General features: G+C 60.8%; 2 protein-coding genes across 3 annotated transcripts in view; one reads left to right on the top strand and one right to left on the bottom strand.

Moving 5' to 3' along the window:
• Window positions 1-14,890, top strand: part of AP2A2 (adaptor related protein complex 2 subunit alpha 2) — an 85,110-nt gene extending 70,220 nt beyond the window's left edge. For both annotated transcript variants that reach the window (XM_058690086.1, XM_058690085.1), the window contains exons 11-22: window positions 2,424-2,606; window positions 3,146-3,243; window positions 3,657-3,888; window positions 3,992-4,159; window positions 6,834-6,994; window positions 9,632-9,714; window positions 11,383-11,474; window positions 12,317-12,438; window positions 13,480-13,596; window positions 13,677-13,746; window positions 13,876-14,010; window positions 14,702-14,890. In XM_058690086.1, the coding sequence (XP_058546069.1) occupies window positions 2,424-2,606; window positions 3,146-3,243; window positions 3,657-3,888; window positions 3,992-4,159; window positions 6,834-6,994; window positions 9,632-9,714; window positions 11,383-11,474; window positions 12,317-12,438; window positions 13,480-13,596; window positions 13,677-13,746; window positions 13,876-14,010; window positions 14,702-14,779 (1,539 nt within the window). In that variant the 3' untranslated portion in view covers window positions 14,780-14,890. The remainder of the gene's footprint in view (window positions 1-2,423; window positions 2,607-3,145; window positions 3,244-3,656; window positions 3,889-3,991; window positions 4,160-6,833; window positions 6,995-9,631; window positions 9,715-11,382; window positions 11,475-12,316; window positions 12,439-13,479; window positions 13,597-13,676; window positions 13,747-13,875; window positions 14,011-14,701) is intronic.
• Window positions 14,891-16,719: 1,829 nt separating this feature from the next.
• The window catches only part of LOC131486718 (mucin-19-like), a 31,509-nt gene continuing 30,399 nt past the window's right edge, over window positions 16,720-17,829 (bottom strand). The window contains exons 31-32 of the mRNA XM_058686599.1: window positions 17,295-17,397; window positions 16,720-16,970 (exon numbers count right to left, since the gene is read on the bottom strand). Coding sequence (XP_058542582.1) covers window positions 16,793-16,970; window positions 17,295-17,397 — 281 coding nt within the window. The 3' untranslated portion in view covers window positions 16,720-16,792. The remainder of the gene's footprint in view (window positions 16,971-17,294; window positions 17,398-17,829) is intronic.

Here is a 17,829-nt window from a genome sequence, read left to right as displayed (position 1 = left end):
GGGAGCTTCTGAGCCCATGTGGCTCCGCATATAGCTGGACACTCAGGCTTCTAGGGGATCATTTACTGAATGGCTCTGGCCCCTGTGGCCAGGCTGGGGCAGGTGCTGGCTCTTTAGTGCTGAGTGGCGTGGCCTAATTACCACGTGGGCATGCTTTGATGAAGAGCGGGGCTGCCCTGGAGAAGAAAGAAGGTCAAGGAAGGCTTCTCAGAGGAAGCAGCCCTGGAGCTGAACCGCTGAGCAGCCAGGAGAGAGGACACAGGCACTTCGGGGGGACAGGAGGGACGGGGGTGACCAGCCAGGAGAGAGGACGCAGGCACTTCGGGGGGACAGGAGGGACAGGGGTGACCAGCCAGGAGAGAGGACGCAGGCACTTCGGGGGGACAGGAGGGACGGGGGTGACCAGCCAGGAGAGAGGACGCAGGCACTTCGGGGGGACAGGAGGGACGGGGGTGACCAGCCAGGAGAGAGGACGCAGGCACTTCGGGGGGACAGGAGGGACAGGGGTGACCAGCCAGGAGAGAGGACGCAGGCACTTCGGGGGGACAGGAGGGACGGGGGTGACCAGCCAGGAGAGAGGACGCAGGCACTTCGGGGGGACAGGAGGGACGGGGGTGACCAGCCAGGAGAGAGGACGCAGGCACTTCGGGGGGACAGGAGGGACGGGGTGCAAGATCTAAGAATAGACGTGCAGGGAGAGGGGAGTCCGTTGTGGGGTAGGGGTGGGGTCACGTTTAGAGTGTGGCCAGGCAGCAGGGCCTGGGCTCCCGTTTGTGCGGGTGCAGCAGGTTCTGGGGACTGTACTCACTGGGGCACTGTTACCATCGTGGTTCTGTGTGTCCTGAGCTGAGACAAGAGGGGCCATGGTCTTCTGTGTGATTAGGTGGGTTTTTTTTTTTTTTTTTTTTTTTTTTTTTGTAAGTCTTGTTTATTTTTGAGAGAGCTAGAGAAAGAGAGTGAGAGAGAGAGGGAGCATGCAAGCTCGAGCAAGCAAGGGAAGGCGCAGAGAGAGGGGGGAAGAATCTCAAGCAGGCTCTGGGCTGTCAGTGCAGAACCAGACGCAAACTGTGAGATCATGACCTGAGCTGAAGTTAAGAGTCGGACGCTTAACCGACTGAGCCACCCAGGTACCCCTGGGTAGGTTTTTAAGGTTTTGAATGTTAACCGGTTCCGTGTTGGCTCTTACTCCCTTTTACATGGTGAATGGCATTGCTCAGTTAGCTTCAGTCATACGAGGGGTAAGACAGATCTTCTGAGTTTGCGGTAAATGCTCTGTCTGGCCGTCTGTCCAGCCTGGTGTGTCGTTATCATGCGTCCTGTGGTTGTGTTAGCTGCTGGGCGTCCGTACCTGGACGTGCTGCTTGCCCTGCCCATGGCGGGGCCTTTCTGTCCACGAGGAGTGCAGGTCATAGGCAAGGTGGTGGAGCGCCTGTAGCGTGGGTGAGGATTGGCAGAGGCAGGGCTCTGGACCCCGGGGGGGGGCCTCGGGAGTCGCTGTCATGGAGTGCTGGGGGGTTCTGCAGGAGGTGGCAGTGAGCTCGTCCTGAGAGGATGACGGTACTTGGGGGTGGGCAGCTGGGTGGCAAGGAGGCGGCTCCGTCCGGTGGGAGCAGGGCATGTATGGCAGAGGCAGTGAGGCTGCTGTCCCGTGTCCCGGTGAGAGGCCCCGAGTGCTCAGCTTCGGGGTGAGCTCTGGGCTCGAAGGATTGAAGCCGAAGGAGGGCAGTGATGCGGCCTGAATTTTGGAATGATGCTCTAGGATCACTGTGGAGGGTCGCCGCGGAGGCCAGAGAATGGGCAAAGCAGGTGGGTGGTGGTCCAGGCCCCAGCAGGAGATCTGGGGGCGCATTCAGGAGGGCAACGCAGCAGGGAGGTAAAGACAGGCAGCTGCGTGAGGGACACGGTCTAGCGTTGGCGGCTGGTGCTGTTTGGGGGGCTTGGTGCCCTAAGAAGGTGGCGTGGGTGGGGACGAGGGTCTGCTTTGGGTCAGCCCAGTGCCATTGCCCCTGGGCAGTGCGTATGGCCCACAGAGTCCTCTGGAGGGCGTGGGGGTAAATGAGTGGGTGGGGTCCCCCGTGCAGAGTTGAGGGAGGCTGGCCAGAGCAGGAGAACCCAGAGAGCCCTGCCGCCCTGAAGGCGGGCTTGCTGGGAAGGGCTGCCCAGGCTCTGGTCCGTGGCGGTGCAGGGTCGCCATGACCTGGCTGGACCGTGTCTCTCCCGGTCTATTCCTGGAGGGCAGTTTGGCTTTCCCCAGTGAAATCTGCAAATCTCAACTTTCTGGGCTCCCTTGAGAATGTGGTGGAAGCTTCTTGCACACCCGGGCTTTGGCACACGCGTTCAGGTCCTTCCGAGGCCCTCGAGTTGACGCGGCGCTGGCGGCTGTGGGGCCCAGAGCGGCTGCCCTGAGCGTCCGCACCCTGCAGGTGCTGAAAGTTGCCATCTTGGCGGAGAAGTACGCTGTGGACTACACGTGGTACGTGGACACCATCCTGAACCTGATCCGGATCGCCGGCGACTACGTGAGCGAAGAGGTGTGGTACCGCGTCATTCAGATTGTCATCAACCGCGACGACGTGCAGGGCTACGCTGCCAAGACGGTGTTCGAGGTACGGCCCAGATGCGCCCTCGGGATGGGGCGTGGGGTTCTGGCGGGCGTTGCCGGCCTCCCTGTGTCTCCTGCCCACCGTTCTGGGAGGTCCCGGCTCCTATGCTGTGGACACCACCTCTGCTTGGGCCTTATCTCCTGCACGTGCAGGGTCTCCATTGGTGAGGGGCGCGTGCCCCCTGGAGGATGCTGGTGTGCACCTGCCCCCGCCTGGGGCCTGAGTAGAGCATGGCTGTTGTTCCAGGGCTGGCATTGGCCGCATTTCTGCCTTTGGCGCTTCCCTGCTACTGACCTACCTGCTGAAGTGGCGGGAAGGCAGGGAAGGGGCAGATACTAAAGCCGGAGGGTCTCGGGGCGGCTCTGGTGGAAGCCCGCACTAACGTGAAAAACAGGCCGTGCGGGAGGGCGGCCTGAACCCCGTGGGGGCCTGGTGCCCCACCACCTCCCAGCGACTTTACCCTGTCGTCAGACGCCTCCCAGCTCTTCTACCTGTGCCGCGAGCCCCTGTGCATCAGGCTCACAGTGCTCACGGTTTCACAGGCTCTTCAGGCTCCGGCGTGCCACGAGAACCTGGTCAAAGTGGGAGGCTACATCCTGGGAGAGTTTGGAAACTTGATAGCTGGGGACCCCAGATCCAGGTGAGAGACCCCGCGGGAGCCGGGTGAGCACCGCGCCGTGATGCCGGCTCCGTGCTTCCTGGTTCTCACCTGGCGGCCGAGGGGAGGTTGACAGGTGTCCTCACCTGCTTGTTGGGACAGCAGGGCAAGAGCACTTCCGCTCCGGATTCGTGTGTTTTTATTCTCGTTCAAGCCGTACAAAAGTCAGGACTCTTGTTGACAATAGATGCGTGGTCACGTGGCTCCCATTGCCACAGGGAAGCGTGCTCTTGTGTGGGACAGGAGGCGCACGCCTGCCTGCGCGGGAGCGGTTCTGGTCTAGCGCAGGGGCCGTCCCCCAGAGCCACTCCTCGCTCGCGCCCGTGGGTGAGGTGCGTGGGCGCAGGGGCGGGGGGACACGGACGACGCGCTCCCGTCCCGTCTGTGCCCCACAGCCCCCTGGTCCAGTTCCACCTGCTGCACTCCAAGTTCCACCTGTGCAGCGTCCCCACCAGGGCGCTGCTCTTGTCCACCTACATCAAGTTCGTGAACCTGTTCCCGGAGGTGAAGACCACCATTCAGGACGTGCTGCGCAGTGACAGCCAGCTGAAGAACGCCGACGTCGAGCTGCAGCAGCGGGCCGTGGAGTACCTGCGGCTCAGCACGGTGGCCAGCACCGACATCCTGGTAGGCCCCGGTGGCTCGGAGAACCCCTGCCGCACCGTCCCTCGCCCTGGGGCCGGGAGCTGCGGGGCTTTCCGCCGCCGTGACTCCGGGCTTCTTCCTCCAGGCGACCGTCCTGGAGGAGATGCCGCCGTTTCCGGAGCGCCAGTCCTCCATTCTGGCCAAGCTCAAGAAGAAGAAGGGCCCGGACACAGCCACGGGACTGGAGGAGGCCAAGCGGGAGAGGAGCGCCGCTGTCAACGGGGGCCCCGAGCCTGCCCCGGCCAGCGCCGCGGTGGGTCCCTTTCTGGTGGCGACGCCCGCATAAGCTCCTGGGTCGCCGGCTCCCCGAGATTCGGCACCAGCAGAGCATTTGCCCCCTGGGGAGAATGTGTTGTTAGGTGTGAGGTGTGTGCCGAGAACGCAGTGGTGGGACCCAGCCAAGCCCTCGCCTCTCCTTCACCTCTGACCTCAGAAGGTGCTCCCCCCCCAGGTGCCTGGGCCTCATCTTCCAGACTGGCCTTCAGACTGCCGTCTCGGGCCTACAGTCCCCTCCCATCTCCTCTCTGTCCTGAGTGGTTCAGACGATGTGAGCGCTCGCTTCTTCTGTGGGACTGCCTCGTGTAGGAGGCCGTCCGGCTGCTCTTTGTTGGTGTAGAGCGGACCCACCTCACACCTTATGCTGTTCTTAGAGGTTTTCAGCAGTGACTTGGGTTAGGGCCGGTTTCCCTTTTCTGTGTGGTGTGGTGAGGGCATTCACGTATAAACGAAGACCTGTCTTTTGATGTGCGTCTGTCTGGGGGAGGTGTCATTTTGAGAGTTGTATTTGTTTCTTTTCTCTCCCTGGCTCGAGCAACAGCTTCGTGGGAACGCACACGCCAGCCCTGCCCCGTGACCGCCAGCTGGGCGCCATGACCAGCTCCCCAGGACTGTGGGCTTTCTGCTTGTCCGTTCTGGGAGGAGGCCTGGAGAGCTTTGTGTCGTCTCTGGGATCTTAGCCCAGGGGTGTGAATAATGCCTCTTAATGATATCAGGTGGCCTTTGTGAAGAGGAGTGTCAGAGGTGACATGCGCCTGTGTGCAGACAGACCGAGGCCTTGGGGGCTGGCTTGTCAAGGGCGTGATTATGCCTGAGCCGTTGTGCTCCTTGATGGGGTCTGTGGCCTGTCCCCTGGTCTACTTGTGTGTCCCTTTGACCGTGTGTCTGGCCCTCAAGCCGAGGATCCTGGGCCTGCCGTGAGCCCTGTATTCAGGCCTCACCGGGCCTCTTGGGGGAGGGAGGAGGCAGCCAAGGGGCAGTGGGTCTCTGCACACCTGCCTTGGGGCAGAGCTCGATGTGGGACCTGGGCAGGGAGTGGCTGTCCAGGTGGGTCTTCCCAGCAGAACAGCCTTGCTTTTGTCTGTTGTAACTTTCAGGGCACATATTTGGCTTCATTGGACAAAAGATTTGCCTATTGTCAGAAGCGTGTGAACCGTTATTCGGGAAGCAGTGGTAAAGATCTTTCAGTAGATGGCAGAGGCGACACAGTCCCCATAACTCCCACGTAGGCTGTAGTTTGTCAGCTATGCCAGATACCTTCCTTGCATAATTCAGAGCCAGGTTCAAAGCCACCTGAGTTCTGCCCCTGACCCTCCTCAGGTGGGCAGACTCCTATGGCAACAGTGTCAGTAAAAAACAGTGTCCTGTGAGTAGCTGTGCTCCCAGGAATGCCGCTGCAGGTGCAGTGAGGGGCAGGAACCACCTTGAGAGGCCACGTCCAGATGCTGCTGGCTCCTGATACCTCTTCTGACAGCTCCTCTGGGGTCCCCGTCCCTCAGGCTCCTCCTCTCCCAGACTCTCCGCTTCCTGAGGGGAGCCTCGGCAGGGCTGGGAAGGAGGGGCCGTCACACAGAGCACAAGTTTTGTAACGCCTCGTTTATCTTGGAATAGAATTCGTATGTGATATGACATACCTAGGATGTAATTTTTTAGAAATCCTTTAACTTAACCTGAAAGAGAAACGGGCAGTTATTTATACTAACGTTGATTTTCATGTGTAACTGCTCAGCACGGCCACACTGGAAGCAGGTGGCCGTCAGAGGCCTGGCCCGAGGTGTGCCTGGCCAGTGCCCAGAGTGGGCGTGCCCACATGCCGGGGGCAGGGGTGGGGGGGGGGCAGGAGGAGAGTACTTGGCCTCCCTCAGCTGTCCCTTCAGGGTAGTTGTGTTCTGGAAAGATGGACGTGGGTTAAGCCCGACCAGAGTGTGAGCGCAGTAATGTAAAATGGCACCGGGTGCAGTCTCGGATAAACTGATTTTGACCTTCACGAATGCTCAGTGGGACATTCGGAGGTCACTCAAGACGAGTCCTCAAGGCAGAGCGGCTCATCCCTGGTTCTTGCGGCGACATGGCCCCTGGTCGTAAGCAGAGCCCCACGTGTTTATAGGGGTGCGGGGTCAAAGTGTGAGTGTCAGCTTGGGTGAGTGGTTTGTGTTGTGCGTGGCCCTCGGTGGCTTTTTCTTTTGCCTCGGATCAAAAAGTAATCATTTAAAGAAAAAATGGTCTGTAGGCTTTTCGTCTATTTGTCCTCTATAACTCCATAAGGCCTAACACGTGGCTAAACCAAGAACGCACCCAAAGTAGCTTGCCCACTTCTTTGTCTCTTCAAACTCAGTCTCACTCTGGAACGTCGACAGTAACGTGCGTGGTCTCGTTTCTTTTTGATCTCTTTTATGGCAAAAGTGTTTTCAGAACTTTTTTTCCCCATTCAGATGATCGTCACAGAAAAAGGTTGGCTGTCTTTGCAGTTGTGTGAGATGGTGACCGATTTTCAGACTTGGCTCTGGGGTTGCAATCTCCCCTCACGTGCTGGGCCCTTGCCCCGCGCAGCCTGGCTGTGATCCCTGGAGGGGAGGCGCGGGCACTCGCGCTTGCTAGGCCGTGGCGTGCCAGGAGGTTCCCCGCTCACCCTCTCCCTCCCTGTTTTCCAGTCCACGCCTTCTCCATCAGCGGACCTCTTGGGTCTGGGGGCCGCGCCCCCTGCGCCTGCGGGCCCCCCACCGTCCTCCGGCGGGCTGCTCGTGGATGTATTCTCAGACTCACCCTCTGTGGTCGCGCCACTGGCTCCCGGCTCCGAAGACAACTTTGCCAGGTAGTTGGTCTCCCGTGTTCTCGACACAGGGACTCTTTCCTGCTCTGACCGCCCGGGGCCCACGGTCCGCATAAGCTGGTCCTTACTGCCCAGGCCCGCCCTGGAAGAGCTCAGGGCACCGGCCTGCTGGGTGGGGTTGCTCCAGAACCACCCCCACAGCTCCACAGGTCGTCAGTTTTCACGAGGTGCGGGTAGCTCACCGTCACCAGGAAGATCGGGTGGAAAGGAAGAGCTTCAGGCACTGGCCGTCCGCGTTTCTGAGGCGCATGCTGGCCTCTCACCCGCCTGCGGCTGTGCCCCTCTGGCTCCGCACCCTGCTGTGCGGTCGCGCCCCTTCTGGCCCCGACGTCGGTCCCTCTTTGTGTGTGCCTTGCGGGCGCCCAACCTCTGCCTTCTTGTTAACACACACTCTCAGTCGCGCCCTCAGTTCCAGCCTTCCTGTGTCCCGAGGCACGCACTGCCCCCCACAGCCAATGTGGTCTTTCTGGCTTCCTGTCTCACCTTCCTGGAGGCGCCCCGTGCCTGGCTGTGCGTAGCCCCCACTGCCCACGAGCCCCGGACGGGCCCCTGCACCCCCCGCTGCTGCTCTGCTCAGCGTGTTTCTCTTCCTGCTCCGTTAGCTGTGCGGTTCCATACCTTTCCCCTGTTGGCTCTCTGTCCCTCGAGTCCCTGCCGGTCTCAAGTCCCGCAGGGGGTGTGGGAGGGCTCGGCCTGGGTGCGGGGGCACGCCGGCCGGAGAGGAGCACCTTTACTGAGCGGCCCCTCGTGCTCCTGAGTCTGACGACAGCAGCGGGACTCGTGCGCTTGCGCAGTTGCCCTGTGTCTTGGTGTCCATGCCGCGTGCGAATTCTTACTTCCTGCTGCTCGTCGAAGATGATGAGGCGAGGTGGGTTTGGACGGGTGCACGTTGCCGTCGGTGGCTTCCAGAAGTGCAGCGTTGGAGATTGGAAAGCACTGCAGACCCCAGGCTGCGAGGCCCTTGGTGCTGGAGCGGCGTGCGTCCCTGGGACAGTGCCTGCTCGAAGCTGGGCATGCTGGTCTGGGTGGTGGCCCGGGCAGGGGCTTTCCCCAGCGTTCTTGGTCCTTGCTGTGTGTGCAGGTGCACGTGGTGCCTGGGCCACGGGCTTCCTCGTGTGCACGACGGGGTGGGAGGCCTGGGGGGCGGGTGTCTACGGTGGGAACCCTTGGAGCCATTTGCTCGGCAGCTTGCCTGCTTCCAGGCCCCCAGCCCGGGGTGGGGGGTGGTGTGTGTGTGTGTGTGTGTGTGTGTGTGTGTGTGTGTGTGTGTGTGTGTGGTCTGGCTGTCTGGGCCGTGCTGTGGCCTCAGAGGGGTGTTGAGGGGTCTGCTGTGGGCCGGGTGTAGGTGCAAGTGAAGGGTGCTTTGGGACCAGCGCCGCTGGCGGCGGGGGAAGGTTGCATTCTCCCGAGGCTGTCACAGGTGCTTGTTATAAACCTGTAATCCCACAGGGTCAGGTTTTGGTTGGGGTGACCCTTTAAGAAACAGCTATCCAGCCAGCCCTTGACTGTCACCTAGTGGGCCATCAGTCAGTGCCCTTGCCATCTCCTTGGCAAATGTCAGATTAAAGTGGTTCAGCCCAAGCCAGCAGTGCTATGTGTGCTACAGGGCCTTGGATCTGAGGGTGGGGCACTATGGGCTGCCCCCTCCTCGGGTCCGCAGGGGCGGGGATGTGAGGGGCTCTGCTGCCCGGTCACTTCTTTCTGTCCCCTTGGGCTCAGTTCTGGGCAAGCGTGTGCAGAAGGTTGTGCATACGGAATGGACTGCATTTGACCTTGTGAGGCTTCGTGTGGGGCTCGAGCTGGAGAGAGAGCCCGTGGTGTTGAGATGGGGAGTGCCGGATGAGGCGAAGGGCAGCCTTGGGGTCCCAGGGGAGCACGGCTCCGTGGAGCAGGTATGGAGGGAGGACCAGGCCCGACCGTCTCTGAAGGAGCTGTGCCTCCTGCTGCCTGTGCTGAGACCATGCTCGACGCTGGGGGTCGTGTGCACACGTGAGCAGCACCGAACGTCATCCGCAGGGTGCCCGCAGGCCCTTTGTGCGAAGCAGGAGGGGGGCAGGGAGTGCTGACTCTGGGCTTTGCCAGGCCAGCAGCACGGTGGGACTTGGCGATTTTGGGCCGTGGGGGCTGCTGCCACGGGGCATCTGTCTCTTGGTCCCCTGGATGCCCCAGAGGGCTCCACGTGACACCGTGCCGCCCCACTGCCCGCTCTGGATCGTGAGTCCTTCGTGTGCGGGCTGCGGTGCTAGCAGTCACCCCCAGAGTTGTGGCCAGCACCCTGCGTCAGATGGGACAGCCTGGGGTCCGGCTGGCCTGGGAGTGTGTGCTGCGCCCTGGGGCACCTGAGGGAGTTGTGGAGAAGCCGGCTGTTGTGGACCGGCATGTTCACGGGCAGAACACCGACCTGCCCTCTCCCATGCGGTCATGTCTCTGGTGCGCCGGTTCTGTCTCTGGAGGGCACTTTCACTGGTGCTCCCTTGAGTATTTTCCTACTTTTCCTTTATCTCGTGTCCCATAGAGGTTTTTCCCGGCCTTTTTGTTTGTTAAACCCTTCTTCAAAAAAAATCTTTATATTTTCATTGGGTGCCTTGGAGTGACTCACATGCTGTCCCTTTTCTCTAGGTTTGTCTGTAAAAATAATGGTGTGTTGTTTGAAAACCAGTTGCTTCAAATTGGATTGAAGTCTGAATTTCGGCAGAATTTAGGTATGTGTTTAATTATTTAACAAAAAAAACTCCTCACTCAGATGATATGGGCAGAAAATATTTGTAAATCCTACATCTGATAAGGGTTTAGTCTCCAGGATAGAATATATACAGAATTTGAATTTAACAGCAGAAGAACAACCCCATTAAAAAATGGGCAGAGGACTTGAACAGGCATTTCTCCAAAGAAGACAGACACCTGACCGACCAGCACCTGGAAAGATGACCACATCACTAATAATCAGGGAAGTGCCGATCAGAAGTAAGGTGCCGCCCCACGCCCATCGGGATGGCGGCTGTCGAAACCGCAGGCACCACACGTGTGCCGAGGATGCGGCGGACGGACCCTCGGGCCCTGTCGGCGGGAACGTGAGCCGGTGCAGCTGCCGCGGAGGACAGCGTGGCGGTTCCTCCAAACATTGGAACTGGAACGAGCGTGTGACCCCTGTTCCTATTTCCCCAAAGAACCGAGAGCTGAATAGATAGAGGTGGTCCGTCCGCTCCCTGGACGGTCACTCAGCCTGACGAGGAGGGACGTTCTGGCACCTGCCACCACGTGGGCGGACCCGGGGGACGTGATGCTCACGTGTGAGCCACTCACACGAGGCCCCTGGAGTCTCCAGATTCCTGAGACAGAGTGGACGGTGGGCGCCCGGGCTGGGGGTCAGTGTTTCACAGGGACAGAGTTGCCTTTTGGGAAGATGGAAAGTTCTCGAGACCGAGGGTGGGGACGGCCACACAACAGTGTGAATGTGCTTAGTGCCCCTGAGCTGTGTGCTTAGAGTTGGTGAAGACAGTACTTTTCTGTGTTTGTGTATTTTATCACAGTTTTTTTAAAAAAGCTTGTAAGTCTGCCCCTTGGCGCCCCCCCCCCCCCACCAAAGAAAACTATGTCTGCTGACCGTTGGGGTGCTGCTGGGGGGCTCTTGTGGACTGACAACTGCCCGCCTCCCTCTTGGGCACCGTCTCTGAGCCTCGTGAGGACCCCGTTTTCTCCGTAAGAGCGAGTGCCAATATGGGAAACGGGACAAGTGGGACGCCTGCCCTCTAGGGGTGTTTAGGGCCATCGTGAGGATTACCAGAAACCTCCTGGGAGCTCTGTGCTGAAAGCAGGGGCTGAGGCGTCCTTCTCGCTCTGGTGAAGGTGCTGCGCTCCGGACCCTGACAGTCCCCACGCCTAGTGGTGGCGATGTCAGCTCGGGGAGGGGTGGTGCTGGACAGTTTGTTCCCCTCCAGGGCATTTGAAGTCCATTTTCCACTCGAGTTCAGAGAGTATAAACGTGTTTAGAAACATTTGTGTACGCGTTTCTGTTGCGATGTTAAGTAACTGATCACATCGGAGCGTGATCACATCCTCCTCGTCTGCGGCACACGGCTCATGAGCTGCTGTGGTGGGGGCAAGGGGCATCGCTGTCGGGGATGCAGGTCTGGCCTGGCCTTCCCGGAGGTGGCGGCCAAGGCCTCCGTCCCAGGTCCCAGGCTGGTCAGGGTCCCAACAAAGGCACGCTCCCCCTTAGATGGAGAGCAGGAGTTACCCCAGTAGGGGAAGCCGCGACCCCATGTCCACCTGTGGCGAGTCTCTGGAACTGATCTGACAGCAGCGACTCTGCTGTTTTTCACGGTTAACATTCAGGATGTGTGTGAAAGAAATTGTTTTCTCCCTTCTAGGTCGGATGTTTATATTCTATGGAAATAAGACCTCCACGCAGTTCTTAAGTTTCACTCCAACACTGATCTGTTCAGACGACCTTCAGATGAATATCCTTGGTCTCGTGTGTCTCGCACCCCAGCACATGGCCATTTGGGATTTAGAGGAGGGCTCTGAGGAAGTCGTTCTTTATCAGACGTGGGATGCTCTCCAGCTGCTGTAGCGCCTCCAAGTGGCCCTTGTGTTTATAGGGAGCTTATCGTGGTCACGCGGGAGTTTATAGGGAGTTTATCGTGGTCACGTGTGGAAAACTGACATTCGAGCGTCTGCTCCCAGGTCATTTGGTTCCTTGGAGTCACTTTTGTTTTCCCTTATTTAGCTCTCCTGTCACATTATTTTTAAGTCCCTCTGAGCTCTGGTTTCCTTCTCTGGGAGTCTCCCTGAGAGAGCAGCCGCTGAGAACAGGGTGAGCGGGGCCTGTGACCGCCGCGGCCCCGTGCCGCCCCCCCCGGGGTGAGCTGTGCTTCTTTCCAGCAGCCCTCTTCACACCGGAGCCTCGTCCCTCACGAGTACCAGAAACGTGGTTAGAACTCTCCCCGCTAGTGCCAGCTTTGTAGCCAAATATCTTTCCTCCAGGGATAGGCCGACCGAACAGAGCGAGGGTTAAGAATGCCCCATCTTGACCGAGAAGGATGCTGCCTCCTGTACAAGAGGCATGCGAAGCAGCCACCTACCTACCACAGGCCAGGTCCATTTTTATTTTGAGATAAACTGGAAACAGATGGTAAAGGAATTAAAAACCCGTGTATGTAGGATTGACTGCATTAAGGGTTTCTTTCGAGATCAGGAGCGTGAACTCGGACTCTTATGGACCCCCTTCGAGAAGGTTTCAGAGCTTGCTCGGCTCAGGCACGTTTCCCCAATGTTGGCGTGGCCTCCTTGACACCTGCACATCTGAGCTTGCAGACCAAGCCTGTGGACCCGACCGTGGACGGTGGCGCGCAGGTGCAGCAGGTCGTCAACATAGAGTGTGTGTCTGACTTCACGGAGGCGCCCGTCCTCAATATCCAGTTCCGGTGAGGACCTGTGGGCCTGTGGGCTGAGCCAGCAGCTGGCTCCTGCCTGGAGCTGGGCGGGGGGGGGGGGGCTGGCATCACACATGCCATGCCTGGGCGCAGCTTCGTCCCTGGGGGCCCTTGGTCCTCGCTGAGCCTCAGCGTCCTTCCTTCAGAGGGCATCCTGAGGGCCGAGTGGGCAACCCCGGTAGATGCCGGCACCCGCGTGCACGCGGAAACTCGAGGCCGCTGTGACCTACGGTTCTGAGGGCCCCACGCTGCGGCATCGGGGCCAGCTGGGTCCGGGTGCCTCTTCGTGCTTGCTGCTCCAGACGTCAGCTGCAGGGGGCCGCCCAGGGGTGCATCGCTGTCTAGTCCCTTCTCCAAGCACACACGCCATCGTGAGTCTTTTTTAAAAACCGCGTGTTGTGCTGCTGCTGGGTTCACTGCTATCCTTTTTCAGTGAGCGTGATGGCATGTGTGTGAAAACCCGGTTCCCTGCAGGTGTTTGTAAGGTTAAAGTTTTGGGGGTTTTCAAATCAGAAACACAGAGAACCGAAGACCGTGTGCTTTGTAGAATTTACGGAAACCGACATGCAAATGTTTGTTTCCTTCTGTAGACAACCGCTTTCTTTAGTCTCTTCTCATGGAAGAAGGAAAAACCGTACACAACTTCAGCCAACTTGGAGTTGTAGGAAATGGGCTCTGGGGGAGAAGTGACGAGATGGTGGGAATTCGTGCCCAAGGTCCGTCCCTGTCCTGGTCTCATGAGCCCAGCGGGGCCTGGCCAGAGCACCAGCCCCCTCCCGCCCCCGGACGTGTGCACAGAAGCCGGTGATCGCCTGGCTCGTCGGTCTGCACACTGAGACAGCCCAGGCCTCTCTGTGGCTCAGTGCCACCCTTCCAGAACACTCGACCCCCACGCTGTCGACAGCTCCCATCCACAGGCCCTCCCTGTGCCCCATTGATCAGCAAACTAGGAATTTGATTTTCTAGTTGAGTTTCAGATTTTTTCGGCTGTCCATTCACTTTGCTCACCACGTCTCTCTGTGTTGCCCATAGGTATGGGGGGACTTTTCAGAATGTGTCCGTGAAGCTGCCTATCACTCTCAACAAATTTTTCCAGCCCACAGAAATGGCTTCTCAGGATTTCTTTCAACGTTGGAAGCAGCTGAGCAAGTGAGTGGGTGGGCGCAGGGGCAGGGCCCCCCAACTCTGACCTGGCTCAGTGTGGTGACCCCTTGTTTCTACCTCACTAGTCCCCAACAGGAAGTGCAGAACATTTTCAAAGCAAAGCATCCGATGGACACAGAAATCACCAAAGCTAAGGTAAGGCCTGCTTGTGGGCGCTCCCAGGGTGGGGACACTGCCTCGGGCTCTTCAGCGAGGCCGGTTGGGCTGCTGTGCCTCTTGCGGTGCCCGGTCCGCTGCCCCCCCGCTCCTGTCTCTGTTGCGCAGATCATTGGGTTTGGTTCTGCGCTCCTTGAAGAAGTTGATCCGAATCCTGCAAATTTTGTGGGGGCTGGCATCATCCACACCAAAACCACCCAGATTGGATGCTTGCTGCGTTTGGAGCCAAATCTGCAAGCCCAGGTCAGGCTTCTCCGGGGAATCGCTAAGTCCGCGTAAACCGTGCCGTCCTCGTGGCAAAACGCGTGCACGGCGAGATCTGTAGGCCTCAAGTGTAGGAGTGAGTCGCAGTAGAGCTGCACGCCCGTGTGGCCGCCCCTGCTACACTGACACGTGTGGTGTCTCTGTCGCCCCAGGGAGTGCCCTGACCTCCCTTAGAGACCGCCGCCGCGGGGCCTGCCGTCGGGCTGACCTGGCCCCGAGCTCCAGCGGCGGTGGCCGCGTGGTCCTCCTGTGCCGGATGTGCCCCGGTCGGCTGACCTGGTCCTCCTGACGGACACCCGGGCTGTGCCGGTGTGGGGCCGTTTTGAGGAGAGCTGCTCTGTGCCTCTGTGCACACACCTGTGTTCACTTCGCCTGGGGGCTGCCTAGGCGGGAGGGCAGGCTCGCAGGGTCTGTGCGCGGGTAACTTCGCGAGAAGCTGCCCCGTCGCTCTCCGGGGCGGCTGCCCGGTGTTGCACGCACCGCGGCCCTCGGAGATGCCGGCTGCTCCACGCGCACGCTGGCGCTTGTTGTTGTCGGGCTTACTCTGTTGGCCTCAGTCCGCGAGACGGGGGTGCTCTGGGGAAGGGCTGGGCACACGAGCTCGGGTGGCCGTCTGCGGCCCCGAGCCCTCTGCCGAGCGCGCCCGCTGACCTGCCGTGTTCTGTTGCAGATGTACCGCCTCACGCTGCGCACAAGTAAAGAGACCGTCTCCCAGAGGTTGTGCGAATTGCTGTCAGAGCAGTTTTAATCGTCGAGGATGCGGGATCAGGCTCCTGTGTGTGTCAGTGTCTCTCCGTCTCTGCTGTGTGTCCTCCTTGCCGTGCCGCAAATAAACAGCCCAGTCGACAGGCGCCTCTCAGCCCTGCTTCTCAGACCTTTCGGGCGGGGCCGGGGTGGCCGGGGTGTGCGTCAGAAAGAAAGGCTGAGCCCGCACTGCGGCCGAATCGGAAGGGAGAGCGGGCCCGGGACCGGTGTCTGTGGAGGTCAGGACCGTCGTGTGGTTCGGTCTCCCGATGACAGGAGGTTACCGGTGTGAAGGAGGGCGTAGATTTGTTTGGAATCGTGCCAAAACGCCGTTGCTGCGTGGCTGAGAGCTCCCCTCCGCTCGCCTGAGAGAAGCCGCAGCCGGATCTTGACGAGGCTCTTTGGCCGTTTTGGGAGGCGACGCCGGGTGCGGCAGCCGCGTGGCCAGGCCCCGGGTGCGCGAGCACAGAGCACTCGGACTGGGCCCGGCACCCGTGGCAGGGCCCTCTGGGGTGGGGTCGCAGTCGAGAAGTTAGAAGCCCTGGTGTTTGGCTGGCACGGCTGCCAGCGAGACCGCCGACGCTGGCCGGGCTGAACTCCGTGCGTCTCTTGCCAGCCCTGTGGCTGTGAAGGGACACCTGCAGCACTGACCGTCCCGGGCCCCCGCGGCACGGCCTGGTGGCCACAGGGCTGCTGGCCGCTCTAGAGGGGGTGTGGCCGGCTTCCCTTACCTTTGGGTTTTAGGTAAGTTCACCATAACCATCATGGCCTCGGACTGGTCCCTGCTTGTGATCAGAGGGTTAAGTGTGGGTGGCAAAGCAGATTCTGAAAGGTGAGCTGGTCTCTTTTCCTGGGTCGTGGGGACCTTGTGCCAGGGGAGGAGGGGCTCTGGGTGTGGTCAGGGAGAGGAGGGCTGTGCCCAGAGTGAGCGGGAGCCCGGCCTCCGCAGGCTGTTCCTGTTCTCGGCTCTCACGAGTCCTTGGCTCTCACATAACGTCCCTGTGTACCAGCTGCCAGGGACAACTGTCCCTGTGTGCCTGTCTGCACCTGAGGTGGCCGGGGCAGGGGCAGAGCTGAGCCGGGGCCTGTGTGTACCACGTGGGTGGTGGGTGCTGGCTGGCGGTTTTTTCCTAAGCAGACACGTCTCCTGTCCGCACCTGAAGGGGCCCAGGGAGAGTCGGGGTCCTCTGTGGGCTCCCCTGGTTTATCAGCAGGGACTGGCCTCCTCGGAGACAGGCCGTAGGGGAGCCGTGTGAGGTGGTGAGGGGCACAGATGGCCCTTTGCTGTGCTGCGGGTCTCAGGGAGGCCCCTGGAGGGGGTCGCTGTCTGGGTGCCGGTGCCACCGCACCCACCGCTCTGCGTGGGTGTGGGTTTCGGGGCTCACGACTGCCTCGGGGGTGTGGGAGACGACACAAGTGGAGCTTGTGGGCCGGCCCCTGTGCGTTGACCAGTGCTGGTTTATTCGTAGCAGTGGGTTTGTCGTGCGCGGTACATGTGGTGCCCCTCCCCGGCGTGAGATGCCGGCTGGCGCCTGCGTCCGCCCGCCCTTCCCTTCCCCTGCGGTGGGATCCTTGCGGCCCCCTTCGCTGCGACCCCATGCCTCTTCCCCGCCCATCCCTGCTCAGGGGCCCCGTAGCTCCCGGGACCTGTGCCCCGTCTTCTCAGGCCTCCCCCTAGAGTGGCCTTCTCGCTGCCCCCACCCAGGCTGTTTCCCGGGCCCAGTTCTGGCAGGGGCGGGTGGCCACCATCACAGGTTGGGAGGCCGTGTGGATGACCGACGGGCGTGCTCAGGGGGCCACCGGTTCGTTCCAGTCTGTTGGGCTCGCTCAGCGTCCGCAGCCCTTCTCGGCAGTGCGCTTCCCCTGAGGTGTCCCGCCGAGCCGGGTGTGGGGGCTCGTTGAGGCTATGCCTCGTGGGAGCCATGGCGGGGGGGGTGGGGGCAAGTCAGCGTCGGGGGTGGGAGGGGCGGGTGGCGTTGAGAGCAGCGCTTCGTCCTCACGCCCGGGGTCTGTGTCCCTAGTCCCCACAGCGCCGGGGGCGGCACGCACAGCTGCTGAACATCTGCAGTGTGAGTACCAGCCGCTGTCCTTGTGCTCCGGGGTCTGGGCAGGGCAGCACGAGCTGCTTCTCATAGGAGCTGAGAGGGTAGCAGCAGCCACAGTGCACGTCCACTTGCTCGGTGTGGACGTTGAAACTACAAAGAAGCCACAGCCGGGAGCGTGGGTCAGGGCCGTTGCCTCGGGAGTGCTCCTCCTGCTCCTCCCCGACCAGCCCCCGAGTGCGACCCCTGCTCCTCCCGGACGGCTCCAGGGAGAAGGGCGGTGCCAAGTGCCTGGGCCAAGGGGGCCCTGAGGAGCGTGCCCCCTGCACTTGCTGGCCTCCCCAGCTCCCGGGCAGTCAGGAGAGGGTCTGCCTTTGCCCCAGGCAGGCTGATGGAGGCAGGGCGCCGGCCTGGCTACCTGACTGGCTGGCATGCGCTCAGATGGGGGAGGCTCCCAGCCTGGGGCCAGCAGCTCACCTGGCGGAGGAGGGGCAGAAGCCCTCACAGCGGGTCACCGTCACGTTGGCCATGCACCCCTTGTACGTGACCTCCTCCTGAAGCTCCTTCACTGAGCAGATCCCTGGGAGGCAGATAGGTGTGGTCAGCTGCCAGCCCTAATGCACGGGTGGGGGGCGACACACTCTGACCCTCCCAGGGGGCAGGAGGAGTGAGGCGGGGATTCACGAGGCTCCCATGAGTGAGGAGGGAGCAAGCTGCGAGCTTCACAGCTGCTGCTGCTCACAAGACGTCAGGATGCCTGCCTGCCCACAGTGCAGTCTCCCCGGGGCCCTCGCCCCTGCACTATAGCCCCCGCCCCAGGCCGTCTCCCCTTGTTCCAGCGCCGCTGCCCTCGGACCTCACAGCTGTGCGTGGGAACCAAGGCTGATGCTCTCTCGTGTGGTGTGTTCCTTCCGGAAGCTGGCTATTTTGGGGGTACCCCGAGGTCAAGGGTTTCCTGATCCCTGCTGAGTTACACTCAGGCTCCTACCCTCATGGCCCAACACTGACCTGT

The sequence above is a fragment of the Neofelis nebulosa genome, chromosome 10 (assembly GCF_028018385.1).
Source record: "Neofelis nebulosa isolate mNeoNeb1 chromosome 10, mNeoNeb1.pri, whole genome shotgun sequence".
Classification (NCBI taxonomy): Eukaryota; Metazoa; Chordata; class Mammalia; order Carnivora; family Felidae; genus Neofelis; species Neofelis nebulosa.
This window is presented reverse-complemented; position numbering and strand designations above follow the sequence as displayed.